This window comes from Saimiri boliviensis, chromosome 4 (assembly GCF_048565385.1).
Source record: "Saimiri boliviensis isolate mSaiBol1 chromosome 4, mSaiBol1.pri, whole genome shotgun sequence".
Classification (NCBI taxonomy): domain Eukaryota; kingdom Metazoa; phylum Chordata; class Mammalia; order Primates; family Cebidae; genus Saimiri; species Saimiri boliviensis.
In genome coordinates, this window is record NC_133452.1 from 41,646,820 (window position 1) to 41,667,403 (window position 20,584).

Genomic DNA, 20,584 nt, shown 5'->3' on the forward strand with positions numbered 1-20,584 from the left:
TATAATACTATATGAAATAAACTTATATGCTAGTGAGTTATGAGTATCCTTTTGAAGTATAATGACTTGGATTGCTTGACTTATTTATCAGAATGTATTAGTAAATGTCTAGGTATTTAAGACAAATCATTATAATTTCAGAACAATCCAAAAATTAGCTATGTGGATATTTATTTGAATTAAACCTAGTTTTGAAGAATTTATAGTAAAGTACCTCTGTTAGATCCTCAGATCACTTATACTTACCAAATTCTTTTTCTAAAAACCGTTACAGGGGCCGGGCACGGTGGCTCAAGCCTGTAATCCCAGCACTTTGGGAGGCCGAGGCGGGTGGATCACGAGGTCAAGAGATCGAGACCATCCTGGTCAACATAGTGAAACCCCGTCTCTACTAAAAATACTAAAAATTAGGTAGGCATGGTGGCGTGTGCCTGTAAACCCAGCCACTCAGGAGGCTGAGGCAGGAGAATTGCCTGAACCCAGGAGGCGGAGGTTGCGGTGAGCCGAGATCACGCCATTGCACTCCAGCCTGGGTAACAAGAGCGAAACTCTGTCTCAAAAAAAAAAAAAAAAAAAACCATTACAAAATAAATACTAAAATATTCTAAGAAATGATTAAAGTATGTTGGTATATTATAATCAGCTGAAGGTTGATCATGACATTTGGGTGCTAGAAATGTTCTTGAGCTCTCATTTATCTTGAAGATTAATAAACAACAAAACTTTTTAAACAATTCTCCCTATAGTTTTACATTCAAAAGAATTATTGAAATCTTCAGTACTAATGTTTAATGATATATTGAGAATTTCACTTGCAAAGAAGAAGACAGTTTGCATTCATGTATGAAAATGAGTGGGTGGGCCCACGAGATTTGGTTTAGAGGAAAAGCTTTGAGTTCATCAGCATTGTCTATTCTTTTGTGTAGTTTTCTATATGTTAAATTTCTATTAGATTTTATTATTTTTTTTTTCAAGTTAGATGTTTTTCCTAGCACCATACACACACTTTTTCAAGCACCTGAAAATGGGCAAAGTAACCCAGAAATCATGTTTTTTTCCCAGAATTATTTAGCTTGACATTTTGAAAATTAAAACTCAATGCTTTTAATTTCTACAGACTGTGTAGAAGATGGATAAACAGCCAGACACTTAATTCAGTTTAGGGAAAGAAAAAGAAAAAGAAAAAGAAAAAGAAAAAAAAAAAATACACTAAACAATTCTTTCCAAAACTCTCAAGGGTTTTATTCTTATAAATGATAATGCTAGTAGACCACTAATATACAACTACAATAAAGTTAATAACCACATTTTATTCATAAAGTTTGCCAGGTAATTTTCTAGGTACTCTGCATGTAGCATCTTATTTTATCCTTAATTCAACTCTATAAGGTAGATACTAGTTTTACTTGTTTGTTTTTTGTTTTTCTCATTTCATAGATTTGGGAAGGATGCCTGTGGATGTTAAGTAACTTGCCCTAAGTAACCTGTAGTCTGATTCCACAGCATATTCGTTAAGGAATTTCATATACATTTATGACATATTCAGCAATAGAGGAAAACACATAGAAACCGGGAAATACTCTTGTGAAACTTGTTCAGGCTGGTAAAATTAAAAGCAATGTACAATGGGACCTGATCTCCAGAATCGTAAAACATAATTGACATTAAATTCAAGGTAAATGGTAATGATTCAGGCTCTAAAGAACTAACTCTTTAGGTCTCCATGTGGGTGAAAAAGATGTTTAATGTGCATTTAATGGCAGCATCTGTTCTATGTTGTAACCTGAAACAAAATCAGTTGCTTATGAATTAAACTTAATTTATGCAGGGCATCTAATTTTTAAACAGGAACATCAAGTAATCTAAGACACTACTGATCTATTCTTCCTCCGCTATGAAAATAACACCATGGACTTCAAGAATTTTCTTTCTCTGTCTTAATGAGATTTATTTGATATTTTATGTTCAAAGCCCTTAGATTTCATAACACCTCCTTTAGTTTAAAATTGTTTAAAGATAATATATTCATCACTTTCTTACTCTACGCTTAGCTGAATGAGAAATAAGTGACATAGTAAATATGTTCCTTGCCCTGAAGAAACTTACTCTCTAGTTGAGGAAACAAGAAAAATATTTGAAAGATCAAGAAACAATAAAAGTTAAACATGAATATCATTAAACTAGTCTGATGTTCATGATAGGTAAAATGTTTAAAGCCCTTCAAATTTTCATCTTATGTGTATACTTTTTTCTGTCCAAGATATTTCACCTTTGGAAAATTTGAAAGTTTTACAATGACCTTTTCCTCTCCTCTCAGTTGATTTCACCCAGTAACTTGACATCTTTGTTATTCTAGTTAAAATTTTTACTTCGCTTCCTTAACATTAAAACATGTTAAAGCTTTTTCTAGAGCATTGCTCTAGTCAGTTGTTTAAATTTCATTTTATAATGACATTCAGACATAAACTTTTATTGATGGCTTTTCTGTTATGAAAGAGTAAGTAACTTTCAATCCGTAAAAATGTGTAGGTCACTTATAGGCCATGAACTTACTGATTGAAAAATACGCAATGATCCATTCTACTTATTCCATCAGTTATTTATCAGCCCAAACATATATTGAGCAATGATTATGTACGAAGTATTTTAGTATGGAAAGACAGAATATAATAAAGTTAAGTAAAATGCAAATGATATTAGATGGCGATAAATGTTTGGGAAAAAAAATGAAGAAGTAAATAGATATCAAAGAAAGCTTCATTAAGAAGGTGGCATTTGAATAAAGCCCTATAGGAGCTGAGGAAAGGAGACACATGAATATCTAGCAGAATAACATTCTAGGCAGAGAGAAAAGCAAGTGCAAAGGCCCTGCATGGGGCAAGAAATATAGCTGGCATGTTTGAGTGGAGGGAGCAAGGCTGAGTACTGGTCATGAGGTCAGTGAAGGTGAGATGAGGTGGGGAGACGCAGTGTGCAGGACCTAGCCTTCCTTTCTTACTGTTACTCAGGTGGAAAGTCACTGGGGCCTTTTTCAGGATCCCTGTAACAAACTGCGGGGGAAGAGGGGTCAAAGAGGAAGCGGGGCTCATTCGTGATATCATTTGGAGAGTTTCACTGATTGCAGCCTCAGATGATAATGACTAAAATGAAATAAATAGCATTGGTGGAAGTCATGATCAAGTGGATAGATTCTAATCTAAACATGTAGCAGGGAAGATAAAGAATTGACTGATGAAATGGATGCAATGTGTCAGATTGAATAGGGAGAGTTCCCTGACCCCCATTTCAGGATGTGTGATGGGGGTGTGGCTCAGCTTTTCAGCTGTAACCCCTTACAGTTAGGGGAACATGCAGATAGGCAGGTACAGAAACAGGGCAAACACTTTTGGGCTCCAGCCCCACAGTAGCATCTGGGATGGACACCTGTGACTCCTGATGCCCCAGTGGGTGTGTTAACAGTGCTCCTTTAGCTCTGCCATCTGCAGACAGCTTAAGTGTTAACTAGCTCAATGCCTTCTTAGTACCCAGGTCTTTCTCTGGTGTCCAGGAAGAATCAGGTCACACACGGATTAAAGGATTGTGTATGAGGGGGTTTTATTAAGTGGTTGTGGCCCTCAGTGAAGTGTTTGGGGAGCTGGAAAGGAGATGGAGTGGGGAGATGATCTTCCCCTGAAGTTTGACTGTCCCATGGCTAATCTCGCCAACTTTTCCCCAGCCAGACTCCTCAATGTTCAGACACTCCTTGTCTTCTCTCCTTCTCTGCTGCTCCACTCTTCTGTTCCTCTGCATTTCTGCTTGTCTGCTCATCTGCAGGCCAAAAGGCAACATTTGGATGCAAAAATGGTATTACCTGTTTCCATTTAGGGCCATGTGTTTCCAGGCTTGAGGGTGGGGCCTTTAATGGGAAACTGCCCTCTTCTACCCAGTATTTCCCTGCCTCCTGTCTATATCAAGATAAAGGAAGGCCTGTGGATGATTCTCAGGTTTTTGAACTGAACATCTGGAATAATGGACTGATTTTACTGAGATAGGAAAGCCTGGTCAGGGAACATGCTATGGAATCATATTAGCTTGAATGTGGAAATTTTGTTTGAGATACTCCGTAGACAAATAAGTTGAAATATTTGGTAGGTAATTGGATATGTGAGTCTGGAGTTCAGGAAGAGGTTTAGCTGGAGATAAACATTCAAATGTATTTTCCTTCCCCATGCACACTTTCTTCCACCTGGGATGAATGATTATAGTAGTAGAAAAATACTGGTAATTTGAATAGAAGTCCTTTCCTGTCTAAAATGGCAGGGAGGATTTTCTGCAACCCTGTTATTTCAGAAGGTCTTTCATACCCCCTCACTTTACAATGAAAGCATGTAGTCATGTTTTGGAAAAAACTCATTTGTAACTCCTGTGGGGAAACACCCTATTTTTCCTGTGTTAAGACTTTTAAAATTTTATTTAACTATTTTTTCAAATACTGCTTTCACCTTATTACATTAAAATACAATTTACCTTCCTGTGGGCCTTCACTTTTATCACATACTGAATTGCATAAGAAAAGGAGACATGTCTTATACATTTATGAATCCTAAGCAAATTTGTAATTTCTTGCTAATTATTTGATAAAGATAATTGTTCTTGACATTTAAATGGCTACCAGGCAACTGATGTTGGAGTTTTTCTATATTTTTTAAATCGGCTATATATTGCAAACAGATTAGCTGACTATTTTAACATTTATTGAGCTCTATTTCTTCAGGACTTAGTTTCCCTAAACCGTTTATCTCTAGATAGGTCATAGTTCTGACCTTGTCTACGTGTTAATATGGGAGACCCAAACACCCAAATGAATGGAAGACATGAGGTATTAAATTCTTTAATGGAGGTACAGATAAAAACATGAGAACTGAAGATTATTTGTCACTTTGTCAGATTTCCTGACAAAACTTTCACTGAAAAAATAGTATATTCTAACTGGAGACTGAAGTGTTTCAATAGGGAGATGAGTAGTGGGGAATGTATTCTGAATACATGGAATGAAACAGATAATAGTACATATGTTGGACAGTGCTACATTAGTTTTGGTAGCAGATGAATACATTGGCAGGAGTGCAGGGCATTGGGAGAATGATTGAGATGAAGTGGCACTGTGCATTAGAAGATCTTTGGGTTCTAAGGCAAGGGAATTTTACTGAATTTTGTTCATCCTCGAAAATCTCTAACAATTATTTGGATGAACATGCTATGTAATTAGAACTATGCTTTAAAAGGTCTAGGTAAAGAATACACTACAAATATTGGTGGTAGCAAGAATTCCTAATAGTTCAGGTGAGAAAAAATTGGGACCTGAATTAAAGAAAAGGACATAGAAATGCTAGGTATCTTATTAAATGATGTATTAAGTAGATTTGGTAACAGATGAGGGACTATGTGGAAAACAGAGGAGCCAATGATGTCTGTAACCTGGGAACTAACACCCTTAATGGAAGCAGGTAGGTTAGAATGAGGTGCTTGTGAAAGGAAGATGATGATGAATCTTGTTTTAAACAATATGTTAGCCACCAGATGGAAATCCACAGGCAGTTTGAAATTCAGAGCCAGAATTCAAGAGATAGGTTGTAACTGGTAATATAGATTTGTATATAGAAAAAAATGTGAATACTGAAGTAGTATATTCACAGAATAAACATGAAATAATCCCCCAGTCCATTTATACTTTTACATACTTGCGTCTTTGTTTATTCTGTGAGTAAGGACCTTCTACATAATACTTCAGAATGTAACCCTACCTAGATATATTTGTGGAGACAAAGGAAAGCAGTCTTCTAGGCTGTCATTTCTATGTGTTGTTAACATTTTCTGATTTCCTGTGGAAAAGAACCCTTTGAAGACATTAGATTTTAATAGAAAATATCTTCATTGAATACCTTGAAGAAAGTATTTGATACATAAATCACTTTTTTACTTATACAACTTAAGGGGATTTTAAGTCCAATATAATAGACACTGGAACATTTGACTGACACTATGGACTGGCTTGAGGCAGTCCATGCTCTAACACTTATTTTTGAATACCTTTTCAAAAGAAATGAATTATTTAGGATATATATCAAGATGAATTTCATTTTATTTATTTACACTTTATATGTCTTCCTATATAAGAGTTATTCAGATCTGAGATATAATCAGTTAGAATAATGAAAGAGATTTCATAAGGAACAAAGGTCAACTAATGTTCAAAAAACTACAAAAGTGAAAAGAGAAAGATGAGATTTTGACATTGGAAAATATTAGCCTCCTGTAATGTTTCAGTGTACGGATGTTTATTATTTTTCTGGACAACATCAGACCTTAAAATTACTGGACATAAAATATATAGCAGTACTATAAAAGCTTTTAAAATGAAAATATTCATGAGGCTGAGTTTGTTATGATTTTAATAGTCCCTAAGTTATTTGCTAACTTTCAAATGACCGTATTTTTTCTAGTAATTAAAAAAAATTTGTCTTCATTACGTTATCTCAAAAAAGATCATGAATCTTCAATTTTAATATGTACTCAGATTTTCCAGGTAGAAGTTAAGGAGTTCATTATTCTTATCTCTGTCCCTTTCCTAATTTACAAATGAGCTGAAGTGATTAATCCTTACAAGTCGCCTGCATTAATTATAGTCCAAGGCAGGTTTATTTGCAGTTTTGTAATTCTTTCTGTCACATTTTCACTGTGTTTACTATCTCAGCTTGATGCTTGCTGACATGCTGATTCATGTTTTAGTGCACTAGATAGCTTTTATTTATCTAGAGGAGTGAGTATAAAGAGGTCACACCTTATAATCACACTAGCATTTCTAGTATGTGCAGGCCATGTATCTCCTTTTAATTTAATCTCTGAAAAATGTAGAGGGATTTCTGCAGCTAAGCTGTACAAATCAATAAAATTTATAATCAAGGCTGTCTAATCTCTAAACCTAATATAAGACTTCACAACTATTGATTATATGTGAAGGATCCACAAGCTGTTAATCATGCATGAAGGCATGGAATAAACGGTGACTTCAGAAAAGGAAATGGACAAATAATCATCAACCCCTCAGACCGTATCTGTCTTTCTATTCCCTGAAGCAAGCATGTTACCAGACACTTATATTTTATAAAATCAAATGAGGTGTTAAAGTGTGTATCAATAGTCATGCTAGGACTTTTGAATACTATGTCCTATTTCTGTTATAATTTAGAATTGCTCTCTTTATCTTCCAGATGTGTAATCAAAAGCAAATTAGTCTCTTTAATAAGTTTCTAGAAGGAAAGAGGGACCTAAGTTGATGTACTGAAATCATAATCTTTCTAAGAAACCAAATGAGAAGTACATACTTGGAATATTATTATAATGTAATTTTAATGGTTTTTTTTGGGAGCAGGGAGGGGAGCTCCATGTCATGAGATAGTCTCACTTAAAACTGGGCCCTCTTTTAGCATTTTATCAACTAGTATACTTCATGATGATTTTCATAGACTGAACTGACTGGCGAATTTAAAGCAAGATATAAAATATTTGCAAGGGAGTCATGTAGTTGAGAAAAACATGTACTATTTCTGTACCTAAGCAGTATTAGAGGGATTTGGATAAAAAATAATATATAATAAATGTATTATTTTTCTGTCAGTCTTATTCAAGAGTAAAGAAATTCCAATTATATTACAGATTCTCTCATATATCTACAAAGTCATATTGCCATAAAAATTAAAATGTTTTAATAAATGTTATGTTGCAATGCTGGAGGAGTAAGTTACTGGTAACCTACTGCAGTCTGTAATATAGTACAGCTATTTCCTATTACTTAGAGAATTATTATTATTCCAATATTTAGTTTATTGTTCTCTGTGGGAGGATGGTAAAGAAATTAACCCCTCCTCAAAGAGCATACAGGAAATGAAGACAAAAATATATCCATTGAAAGTCATGTTTTAAGGCATACACCATACTAACATAGTGTCTGGGACATTTAAGCACTTAGTAAGTGTTTTCTGTTTTTAAAAACAGAATACTGTTTAAGTTCAGCTCAACAAATTAGTAGATCAATGCAATTCTTAAATTACTGTACTGTTCTATTGTAGATATCACTGTAGAATCTTCACATAAATATTAAGGCATTTTACCAAATGAAGGTTTTAGAAATAATTCCTGTATCAAAATGCTGAGTAACAACTAGCCACAAACTCTCATCAGTGGCACAGAGCAAGTATGCGTTGATTATACTTACGGGATGGTTGGCTAGTAGCCTCTGATGTCCTTGGCTGGCTCACACATCCACTTGTAGACTGGTCGTTGGCTGATATAGATTGGCTTCTGCTGGTATGACTGGGGTAACTCGGCTCTGTTCCACATGTATTTCATATTCTAGAAGACATATGAGCAAGCAGGAGAGCACAGGACTTTTTTAGATGTAGGTTGACAACTAGTACACCCACCCTTTTGCCTTATTCTGCTGACTAAAGCAAGTCACACAGCAAGCCCAAAATCAAAGCATGGGGAAGCGGACCCCATTTGGTGTGAGCAATTGCAAAGTCACATGGCCAACAGTGTGACTACAAGAAGAAATAAGTAATTAGAGTTATTTCAACTGCCACAGAGAAGTGAGTTTTTACGTTTCATTTTCATTAGCTCTTAAGCTTGAAATGTATTGAAACTACCTACTTTATGGTTCAGAAAATAAAAAACTCCAACCATACACTATGGATCAACCACTGTACTTGGCATGCAAAATATTTACCTCAGTTTCAGAACAACCTAAGAGGTAGGTAATTCATCTTCTTTTAGAGATGAAGAAGGCATTGAAAATCCCCCTTAGAATTTTGTCATTGCTATGTACAGCTCCTCTGAAGTCACCTTACTTTCTACACCACATATTATGAAGCAGTGTTTTCCATATTGCATTTTTTAGGGTTGTACAGAAGTCACTCTACCTTTTCATGTTTATGATTTGTACTATTGCTAAAAAATTTTATGAAAAATAAAGCTTGATTCTACAGAATTAGATTATTATTTTCTTATTTTATTCTATAAATTAAGAAAATGTACTTTTTATTTTATATTTTCTCCAAGTATAGACAGTTACCTATAGAAAAAGGTTTTAACTTTTTAAGTTTTTTTTTAAATAATACATGAACGTGATGTGCGATATCAGAGATGAATCAAAATGGATTCATTGATTGTAGTTACATATTTTTCAACAGTCTAATAACATTGCCAATAAATGTAAGTGAAAAATATTAAAGGGTTCCCAAATTTTCAGCCACCCACATTTTGGGAATCAGGCCTCATGATAGGACATTTAGTTGGATTTATCTATCTATTGGTAAAAGAATTATCTTTGCCTTTTTATTCCATGTCATTTTGGTAGTACTGTCCTTTAAAATAAACAGTTTACTTGGCATTAATGCAGAGAGGATCCAAGTATTAATTTTATTAGAATTATCTGATAAACTTCAGTAAGACTCTTGAGAGCCGTGGTGATGACTTGTTTTGTTTTAAATTGATGATGTGCTTAGTGTGATTCTGATGGCACTGGGTAAATGTTACTGTGATTCTGCAGGAGAGCTGAGTGAGCCATCCACCCTCTGTTGCTTTATATCCCTCGAGTCCAAGCATGTCATTTCAGCAACACAGCCAGAAAGCCTAAAGAGCTGACAGTTGGCTTGTGATTATTCCTGGACCTGAGGCTCCCTCTTGTTACAGTACTAATCAAGTCATCTCACCGACTTATCATTAACTCAATTTGACCCAGGGGAGCAGAGATGAAATCTTTTTGGCAAGACTAATGATGCTGTAACATTGAAAAGATGTGAAATGTAAAACCTTGATTATCCGCAACCCTTACCCATGAGGAAAAGAATAAAAATTACAAAGCACCTAAAAATAAGAGTAAAAGACAATGTCTTTCAAAGACCTTAAGTTTTTTCTTCCCCAAGGTGCAGCACTGTTTTTCTTTGCTTTTATTTTTATTCTTTTTTATTTCACCTTTGTCCAGAAATTTTGTCTCAATTCTTTCATTTACACTAACAAATATTTTCTCTGGCAGTCAGAAAATTCACTTTTCTTGTATTTGTTATGATAAATGGAATGAAAGTTATATTTTGCAGTCAGCTGCTAAGACTTCTGATGAAAAGGCAGCCAGGAGCACGCAGCTCCTGTCATGCTTCAGTGTTCTTAGTTTGTGTACATTTTTGACAAGATCTTTCTTTTTTTTTTTCCTTGGCACGAGCTTTGGGACATCTTCTATTTTTCTCTGAATGACAGCTGCATAATAAGTTTTGTCATTAACAACTGATCCTAGGGAAATATAATCCCTGCTTTCCATTCTCTTATAGATGCTAAAGCTTTTGTTTTCACAACTCTTTCAGAATAACTAGAGATTATCAGTACAATAAACAGGGATATTGACCTGTCATGTCCTGAGTTGTTTAGCAGGTACCAAAAACAAAATTAAATTCCCTTTTATCTGTTATCTAGAACTACATGTTAAATCATCTTGTGCTTGAGAGGTGACTCAAAGTCTACAGGTTCTGTGTTTATGTTGCTCGTTTGTTCATGTTGCCTATACTTTTATTAACCTTGAGAGAATTATTAAGTAGTTCTTCATTTTATCCTATCAAGTTGGGTTAAACATTTAACACACAAATTATTACAAGCATAAATGCCATAATTGATCTATTTAGAATTTAAGTGAGGGCAAGTGATATGTTACTTCTTTATTTACCTGCTAATTAGGTAATACTGGTCAAATAATTAATATAGACATTTTCTTCCATTTATTTATATTTCATCTCGATTTCATGTAGCCTTTGTCACTGGAACAATTAAGAATTAGGTGGACAATCAAAGCAAAAAAGAAGTAGGAAAAGTTAGTAAACCTTGCTTGTCGACATTTGACAGGGAAGATAAAGAAAACCGGAGAGAGATCCAAGATGGCTGATCAGTAGCAGCTCGGGATTGTAGCTCCCAGTGAAAGCACAAAGAACGAGAGGACGCCACACCTTCACATGAATTCTTGTTGCTCACGCACCAGGAGATTCCCAGCGGAGGAGCCCCACGGGTCGCCAGTGCGACTCTTGTGACCAGCAAGGCAGTTTTGCCGGCGCCTCGGAGCGTCGGTTCTTGGTGCAGAGTCAGAAAAGCACCATTAATCTTAACGCCGCTGATTTAGTTGGTGCAGTGGGTTGCTCAGATTTCGGCGCTGAGAATCAATAAGTTGGACGTCCACTCAGAAACCCAACTACAAAGACGGTAACTATGAACACCACAGATGGATAAATCTACAACGAAGGGAAGAAAACAGCCAAAAAAGGCTGAGAATACCCAAGATCAGAACGCCTCTCCCTCAGCGGGGGATCACAGTTCCTCATCAGCAATGGTACAAGGCTTGATGGAGAACGAGTGTGTTCCAATTACGGAAGCAGGCTTCAAAATGTGGATAATGAGAAACTTCTGTGAATTGAAAGAACTTGTTTTAACCCAATCCAAAGAAACTAAGAACTTTGAAAAAAGATTTGATGAAATGTTAACAAGAATACATAATTTAGAGAGGAATATAAGTGAATTGATGGAGCTGAAAAACACAATAGGAGAATTTCGTGAAGTATGCACAAGTTTTAACAGCCGAATTGATCAAGCAGAAGAAAGGATATCAGAGGTCAAAGACCAACTCAATGAAATAAAACAAGAAAACAAGATTAGAGAAAAATGGATAAAAAGGAACGAGCAAAGTCTCCAAGAAATATGGGACTATGTGAAAAGACCTAATCTACGCTTGATAGGTGTACCTGAATGTGACGAAGAGAATGAATCCAAGCTGGAAAATAAGCTTCAGGACATTATTCAGGAAAATTTTCCCAACCTAGTAAGGCAGGATAATATTTAACTCCAGGTAATAAAGAGAACACCACAGAGATATTCCTCAAGAAGAGCAACTCCAAGGCACATAATCATCAGATTCACCAGGGTTGAAATGAAGGAGAAAATACTAAGGGCAGCCAGAGAGAAAGGTCAAGTTACTCACAAAGGGAAGCCTATCGGACTTACAGCAGATCTCTCAGCAGAAACCCTGCAAGCCAGAAAAGAGTGGGGACCAATAGTCAACATCCTTAAAGAAAAGAACTTTCAACCCAGAATTGCACATCCAGCCAAACTAAGCTTCACAAGTGAAGGAAAAATAAAGTTTTTTGTGAATAAGCAAGCACTCAGAGATTTCATCACCACCAGGCCTGCTTTACAAGAGCTTCTGAAAGAACCACTACACGTAGAAAGGAACAAACAGTATCAGCCTTTCTAAAAAAATACCAAAAAGAGCATCAATATAATGAAGAATTTATATCAACTAATGGGCAAAATAGCCAGCTAATATTAAATGGCAGTATTAAACTCACATATATTATTATTAATTCTAAATTTAAATTGACTAAATCCCCCAATCCAAAGACAGACAGGCAATTTGAATAAAAAACTAAAATCCATCAGTATGCTGCATCCAGACCCATCTCACATTGGATACACAGAGACTCAGAACAAGGGATGGGGAAGGATTTACCAACCAAACAGAGAGATAAAATAAATAAATAAAAAGCAGAAGTTACAATTAAGCAACAAAGATCAAAAGAAGCAAAGAAGGACATTATGTAATGATAAAAGGATCAATGCAACAACAAGAAGAGCTAAAGATCCTAAATATATACGTACCCAATACAGGAATACGCAGACATACAAGACTTATAAAGAGACTTAGACTCCCACATAATAATAGTGGGAGACTTCAACATTAATATTAGACAGATCAATGAAACAGAAAATTAACAATGATATCCAGGACTTGAACTCAGATCTGGAACAAGTAAATGTAATTAACATTTATAGAACTCTCCACTTTAAATATACAAAATATACACTCTTATCAGTACCACATCATATCAACTTAGAAGTTTAAACGAAATGTTGGTTGGCTCCTTGTTTGTTATTCTCTTCCCTCATTTTCTTTTATATCTCCATTATTAAGGACAATTATAGGCATACCCATATTTAGATTGCATTCTAGCCCGGGCAATAAAGCAATACCCCCATCCTCTCTCCCTCTTCCTCTTTCTCTTTTTTCCTCTTCTTTATTCTTTTTCTCATTAAAAAAAAAGAAGAAGAAGAAGAAAAGAAAACCAGGTAATGTTGACAGTTCCTACTGCCCGTATGTATTTTTAACTTAATAGTTAACTGTTTCCCTTGGACTTACTGGAAATGAAATAATGGAAGAGAGCTTTGTGCCTTTTGTTTGCAGATAACAGTGCATAATAAAATAGGTCAAGATTTGTCAGCTAAAGAGTAGAATGGGAAGAGGACTAGATTTTACTTCCAGTTTCATTCCTTTTACCAGCTTCTTAGTGTTCTGTCTGCACTCCTACCCCCCACCCCACTTTGTTCTTCAAGTATATCAAAACACACAAGACCTCCAGCCTTCTTAATTCCTCTTCTCTGTCCAGTGTCATGCTTTTACCCAGTCTGAACTCCCTGACTAATGGGGTGTCCAAGGGAAACAAAGCAGTCATGTCATGGGTTCCCAGTTTGTGTTTCTGGTTGGGCCAATAAACCCCTTCCTCATCCCTCTTTTCCACTAATCACTAGAAATAGAAACTAAACACCATGGCTTCAGGCTGCTAAAAGACTAAAGCAAAACAGAACAGAACAACAACAACAAAATAAGGCAGGTAGGACAAGCTTGAGTACATCGAACACAAATTTCAAAAAAAAAAAAAAAAAGTAGAATGACCTGAGAAAGTGGCATCATGATATTTCTATTTTAAAGTTATAAGTTGACAATTTATAAATGTGTAAGTGTATGATATCCAAAGTATGCTATAATTTATGAATACTGAAGCCAAGCTACTTAACATATTCATCACCTCAAACAATATTTTTTTTGTGATGAGGTCTGATTTCTTTCTGGTACTGACCTCTGCTTTTGACTTACAGTCTTTTTAGAAAAGTCAGCTTGCCTTCATTACAATTCTTTTTTTAATTTTAATCTGAAAAATGGGGCAGATACTAGGTTTTATGTAATTTTCTTTGGCCTCTCTCGTGAATTTGTAACATGATATGTGTTTAACACCTTCTTCTCGTAGAGCTCACCTGCTCCCTGCCACGCTCACTAGCACATGTTCTTGTCTCTGTCTCTGTTCTGTTTCTTTCTCCCTCTCTCTTGGATCATCCTCTTCTCTCCATTTCTCCTTTGCCCTCTCCTTCTTCTTCTTCTCTCTTTTCTCTCACCCTCTCCTTATCTGTTACCTTCTCTCTGGAATGATTGGGAGTACCCCAACTCCTGACTAAGGTGGATTGATGCCTCCATTTAGACCTCTTTTAATCCCTAATGCTCCCCAAGTTATCTAAAACACAGAAATCAGTTCAAGTATTGCTTGTATACCTTGCTTCCCAGCAAAGGACACTCAAATTGATCTTTGCCTCCTGAGTTTCTAGTATATTTTTTGGCCAACAGAAAGCAATAAATAAATAGTAAGAAAGTATTGGATCATTTTACTCCCCATATGTGTCTATTCTTGAACTTTCTCTGTTCATTTAAGAGCACCTTAATTTTCTTCATCATTTGGAATGAACACGTTAGCTGTATTATATCCATTCACATAACTCAAATTCAAGTAACCACCAAGTTTTTCAGTTGCCCTTCCACGTCAGTAGCCCCTATCCTGCGTGTGCCTGCCTTTCCCCTCCTTGCTTAGCCCCAGCCTGTCCGCTAACACATCAAATTCTTTGGATTTCTCTACATTCAGTGTCTCCACAGTAGGCACAGCCTTCAAATTAATCTTGTTAATGTTATTTTACTATATTAACCTTCTGCTCAGAAACCCTCAGTGACTTCTCCTAGCCTATTAGGTAAGTTCAACCTCTTACCATGACATACAGTTTACACAGTCTTTTCCCAGCCAACCTTTCCTACATTATCTCCTGTATGATACTTGTATAGCAACTAAATGAGATTACAGATTTTCTCCAGTTGTGTTCTACGTTTTTGCCCATCTCATTCCTTTCATTTTTTGTATAATTTAGCCAAATGAGGTCTAAAGATCTTGCTTCTATCCACAGAAACCTAACACAAATATCTCCTTCATTTGAATGGTGGAAGTTCTCTCTCCCTCTTGAATTCCTATAGCACTTTATTTCTACTTATATGGCACTTACACATATTGTTTATCTTTTTTTCTTAGCTTATCATCTTAAATAAACACATGGAAGCTCCTTGAGGTCTAATATTATATTTTATTCACTTTAGTACCTTCCAGAATACTTAGAATAGTATACTGGATATAATAATAAAATCTCTTTATGTTTCATTATAGATGGATGACTTGATCTAAACATTTAAATGTAACCACTCATTGCATGAAGATCACTCGATTACTGTGTTTCTTCCTCTTTTTTTCTTTTTGAAAGGGAGTCTTACTTTGTCGCCTAGCCTGGAGTGCAGTGGTGCAGTCTCAGCTCACTGCAACCTCTGCCTCCAGGGTTCAAGTGATTCTTCTGCCTCGCCCTCCCAAGTTACTGGGACTACAGGTGTGCACCACCAACCTAGCTAATTTTTTGTATTTTTAGTAGTGACAAGGTTTTACCATGTTGTTCAGGCTGGTCTCGAACTCCTGAGCTCAAGCAATCCACCCACCTTGGCTTCCCAAAGTCCTGGGATTACAGGTGTGAGCCACGTCCAGCATTACTTTGTTTCTTTCAAAGTTTCCGATAAAATTTTACCCTACAACCTTTTTCAGTTCTTTCTTTTCACTAGAAATGCAAAAAAATAAAATAAAAAGAAAAGAAAAAATAAAGAAATTTTATATAAAATTACAATATATGGGATACCCAATAAAGATTTGAAAAAAGAAAGTCAAAAAATTGAGAGGAAAGAACATGTAGCAGTTTCCAAAACAATTTACAGATAATGCATTCATGAATGTGTTCTCCATTGTTTTACCACCATTGTGGTTTTTTATGTTGTTATAAATACGATTTACTGTAGTACCTCTATGAGTGACTGACCCTGCTAGGTCATATCTTGAAATTATTTAATATTTAAAATACCCTTATTGCCAGTTTGTAAATATCAGTGGTTTCCAAACAATGTCTTTGTACTTTCAGTTATTCTATGGCAATTCAAGTAATTATTTTTATTTTAAAAGTTATTTTATTTATGTATTCATACCTCAGAAATACAATGCAATTATTGGTTAGGCATGAGAAGTAATGGATTAAGGCAAATAATTTAGGCAATTTTATTGTTTGATTCTTTGAGAAAATTTTCTTTGAATGGCTTTTATAGTATACACACATATAGATATACATGTATGTAATGTATATGTGTATATTTATATGTATTTATGTATACATACAACACTGAGAAGTTCCCACCTCAGTAAAAACTGAAAAAATTTAAGGTACATGCCAATTAAGAAAAAAATGCAGTTATAAAGTAATTTCCTCTGAGTTATTAATTCAATGCAGCTCAAAAGAATCAAGTTTTGGCTTTTAAACCTCTGTATGTATGTGTTTACTTTGGTTGTGTATATGTTTCTGAATACTATCCTAAGGTGAGAGCAAAATTATGTCAAGTCACTATTTTATCAACAATGGGGCACTTTAAAGCATACATTCAAACTGTGGGAAAAAATGTCAGTTTCAAATAACATACTGACTTTGTTGATTCTTAGAAAGCTATTTCTTTCCACAACTCTGTTTTTCTATATCAGTTAATAATGTATTGGTCACTGAAATTATGATTGCAGTTTATATACATTGTATAGAACTAATAAAGCTACTCTTTCCCAATTTTAAATGAGTTTTTAATACAATGAGTGCCAAAGTAAGCAGCATTTAAATACATCAAAATAAAATTCTCATTCAGCGTAAATCCTTTGCATTTTCTGCATAATAGAAAATAAATAAATCATTTGCCCACTCTTAGATATTTAAGAATTGGGGTTGCAGAATTACTCTGTCTTATTTATAGTGTATAAGATGTCTAGGTATGTTTTGAAAATAGTATTAAAACGCAGAGTGAGTGCAGACTAAATAGACAAAAACAACTGGTGAGAGAGAGTGATGACTTAGAAATAGAGAAATTTACAAAATGAGAAAATGTCAGATTCAAAATCAAGGGTGTGTTAAAACAAGTGTATAAGAGAGCTAGACCTAAAAAAAATAAAACATTTAAAAACTAGGGAATTAAATATTTATGATGTTTTCTCTCATTGCTGTATGGGCATTGTTTGTTTAGATACTAGGTATTTTTATGGGAAATCTTACTTTCTCATTCTATACAATTTTAGAACAAAGTATGGCTGAATCTTATATGGCTACTAAATAGTATCTAGTTGCTACCTAGCAGGCAGCAAAATCACAGTTTACCTGGGAATTTTTAGGGTGATCCTAGTTCTCATTGCCTGGTTAGCTGGTGGGCAGTCATACCAAAAACTGTGTTTTCAGTTTAACTAGACAAAACTGAAAGTATCCCTTCACTCTTGTGTCTGGTGGGGAAAATCTTAGCATAGAGCTAAACATATAAAACGATTTTCTTAAAATGATTAGAAAGCCACATCTTTCTTCCAGCCTGTGGGCTTCAGGTAACATCTGAAATAAAAGTGGTAAAGTAGTGAGGCTGGATACTATGGATAGTCATAAGACTGACAAATAGCATTTAAAACCTAAGTTTTAATTCTACCGAAGACTAATTTACGTATGTACAGATTTTTGTAATTCTAAGATTTTAAATTAAATGGCCACCAGAGTTCATTTCAGACTGCACATTAAATACATTGAACTAGAATCCCAGTTTGGGCTTGCCATCTGTGTAGCATGCTTATTATTTTTACGGAACCGAACTTCTAATCTCAAAAACAAAAATTTATAAAACCACTCAAGTCAGACTTTTTTGTATTACTTTCCCTACTGATTTCCATTTAGAGTTTGATGATCTTTAGTGAGTTAAGGGGGGCATCAGAAATGCCTTGACTTTTTTCTTTTTGTCAGATCAATGAATTAAAGTTTTTGTTTTGTATTAGTTTCTTTACTGTGTAAATGTTGCCATGGTCATGACTTTCATAGAGTAATTAAGTTAGATGATTAAAGTGAGTCTTGAATGAGGAAGGAATAGACTTGGGAAGTAGTGAAGGATGGATTCTAGTCTTTGGAGTGTTTAGTTCTGCCAATATTTTCCCATTGAATGGAAAATTCCCCTCCCAGTTTGGTTTGGGTGACAGTGAATGGATTGTCAGACCTGAATATTTTCCAAAATAAGACAGAAAGAGACCAATAAGGAAAGAAGACAATGTGAATATCTACATATGTTCTTGTAATTTTTCTCCATTGTTTTTTGTTTTGATGGACAATATCATTATGGAAATAATTAATGTTAATTAATATCTGTGTCATTTTTTGTAAATGGTAGTATAGTGTTACAATTAGAATAATTAGTATACAGCATAGCTTAGTGACGTGATAAATCACAGAGTAGAATGTGTTGACTCTTACCCATTTTGATATATTAGCTAATTCACTTGCTCAATAAAGACAAAAGAAAGGCAGAAAAATGGGCAGTAACAACAGCAACAACTATAAAGGCATTGTGACTATATTTTCCAGTTTTTATTTTTCTGCCAGGTTCCTGAGTACTATGAGTTGTTGACATTTTATATTTCATTTCTTTTCCTGTTGTTAAATCTTAGTCCCTGATTAAAACCTTTAAGAATAGCATCAGGAATAAACAAAGCAAATGAAAATAAAACATGACTTTCACATTTTCTAGATTTGCATATGCTATATTATACTTTGTGTTTTATTTTTCCAAGATTATTCATGATAAAATTGACAGCTGTCTGCAACTTTGATTTATTTTTCAGAACCTATGCGAACCCCAAAAACATTAAAGATTGCTGAAATACAGGCAAGACGGATTGCTGTGGACTGGGAATCCTTGGGTTACAACATTACACGTTGCCACACTTTTAATGTCACTATCTGCTACCATTACTTCCGTGGTCACAATGAGAGTAAGGCAGACTGTTTGGACATGGACCCCAAAGCCCCTCAGCATGTTGTGAACCATCTGCCACCTTATACAAATGTCAGCCTCAAGATGATCCTAACCAATCCAGAGGGAAGGAAGGAGAGTGAAGAGACAATTATTCAAACTGATGAAGATGGTATGCTCATACTTTTAAAAGGGGAGAATTCTCTAACAAAAATAATGTGGTTGCTTACAGTTTTCCTAAGATTGTCCAATACCGAATTGGATTCTGAAATCATCTAAATGTTATTAATGAGGTTAACTTTGGAAAAAGTTTGCCTTTAATAAAACCTAATATTCTTCAAAGAAGCATTCAAATACTAAATGAAATGTATATCTGTTGTCCTTTCTTCTTGTACAATGATACAGAAGTGGCAACTACACTAAAAACTTAAATGACGGGTTTTTTTAATGCAGTGTTCAAAAATAATGTTTACTATCCATGGCAGTGTGTCAATTGCCTATGGGTAAAATGCACTTGTTAAAAAATTTTAGGTTTTTATATTTTATAAATCAATAGTAGCTGTTTTTATTTTCTCACATTTGAAAACAACACAGTTTATAGTTTACCCTTTCTATTCATTTTAGATGATTTTATGTGAGTCTAAATATAAAAGAAATCAAGCGTTCATATCTTTAAAATAATGTCCTTTATTAGACATTAGCTAGCTGCTCTTTATATATCTTGTTGCCATTCAAGTAACTAAACTGCACTTTGTCTAATTTCAACGTGTGTTACTTCTTCATAGTAGGAACAAATATTTATATTAGTATTTTAATGTGCACATACCTGTTATAGCACTATAGTATATTATAATTTGAATAAGAATATATTTCCTAATTTAATAAAAACATATATAAAATATCTACAAATGATAATCTAATAATAACAATGAGGCACTCTTTTGATGTAGGATATTTCCTTTCAAAATTTCCTTTTATGAATTAAGGCATGTAGGAAAAAAAATGGTGTGCCATATGGTGGACTGAGGCAAAGCTAAACTAGGAGTCAGTTCTCATCTAAATGAAGGGCTTAAATTTAGTGATCTCTGAGGTTCCACCCCCTTCTAAACTTCTCCTTAAGTAGCTTGACAGTAGGGCTACATTTTTATTTGGGTTTCAGAAAACAGGGTGTATTTTATAACCATGTATCCCCTGGCCGGGTGCGGTGGCTCAAGCCTGTAATCCCAGCACTTTGGGAGGCTGAGGCGGGTGGATCACGAGGTCGAGAGATCGAGACCATCCTGGTCAACGTGGTGAAACCCCGTCTCTACTAAAAATACAAAAAATTAGCTGGGCATGGTGGCGTGTGCCTGTAGTCCCAGCTACTCAGGAGGCTGAGGCAGGAGAATTGCTTGAACCCAGGAGGCGGAGGTTGCGGTGAGCCGAGATCGTGCCATTGCACTCCAGCCTGGGTAACAAGAGCGACACTCTGTCTCAAAAAAAAAAAAAAAAAAAAAAAAAAAAAACCATGTATTCCCAAGTTCCGTC

At 35.1% G+C, this 20,584-nt stretch overlaps 1 protein-coding gene across 9 annotated transcripts in view; it reads left to right on the forward strand.

Moving 5' to 3' along the window:
- PTPRK (protein tyrosine phosphatase receptor type K) overlaps nt 1-20,584 on the forward strand; it is a 578,471-nt gene that overhangs the window by 428,973 nt on the left and 128,914 nt on the right. For all 9 annotated transcript variants that reach the window (XM_074397496.1, XM_074397495.1, XM_074397497.1 and 6 more), the window contains exon 8: nt 18,927-19,229. In XM_074397496.1, the coding sequence (XP_074253597.1) occupies nt 18,927-19,229 (303 nt within the window). The remainder of the gene's footprint in view (nt 1-18,926; nt 19,230-20,584) is intronic.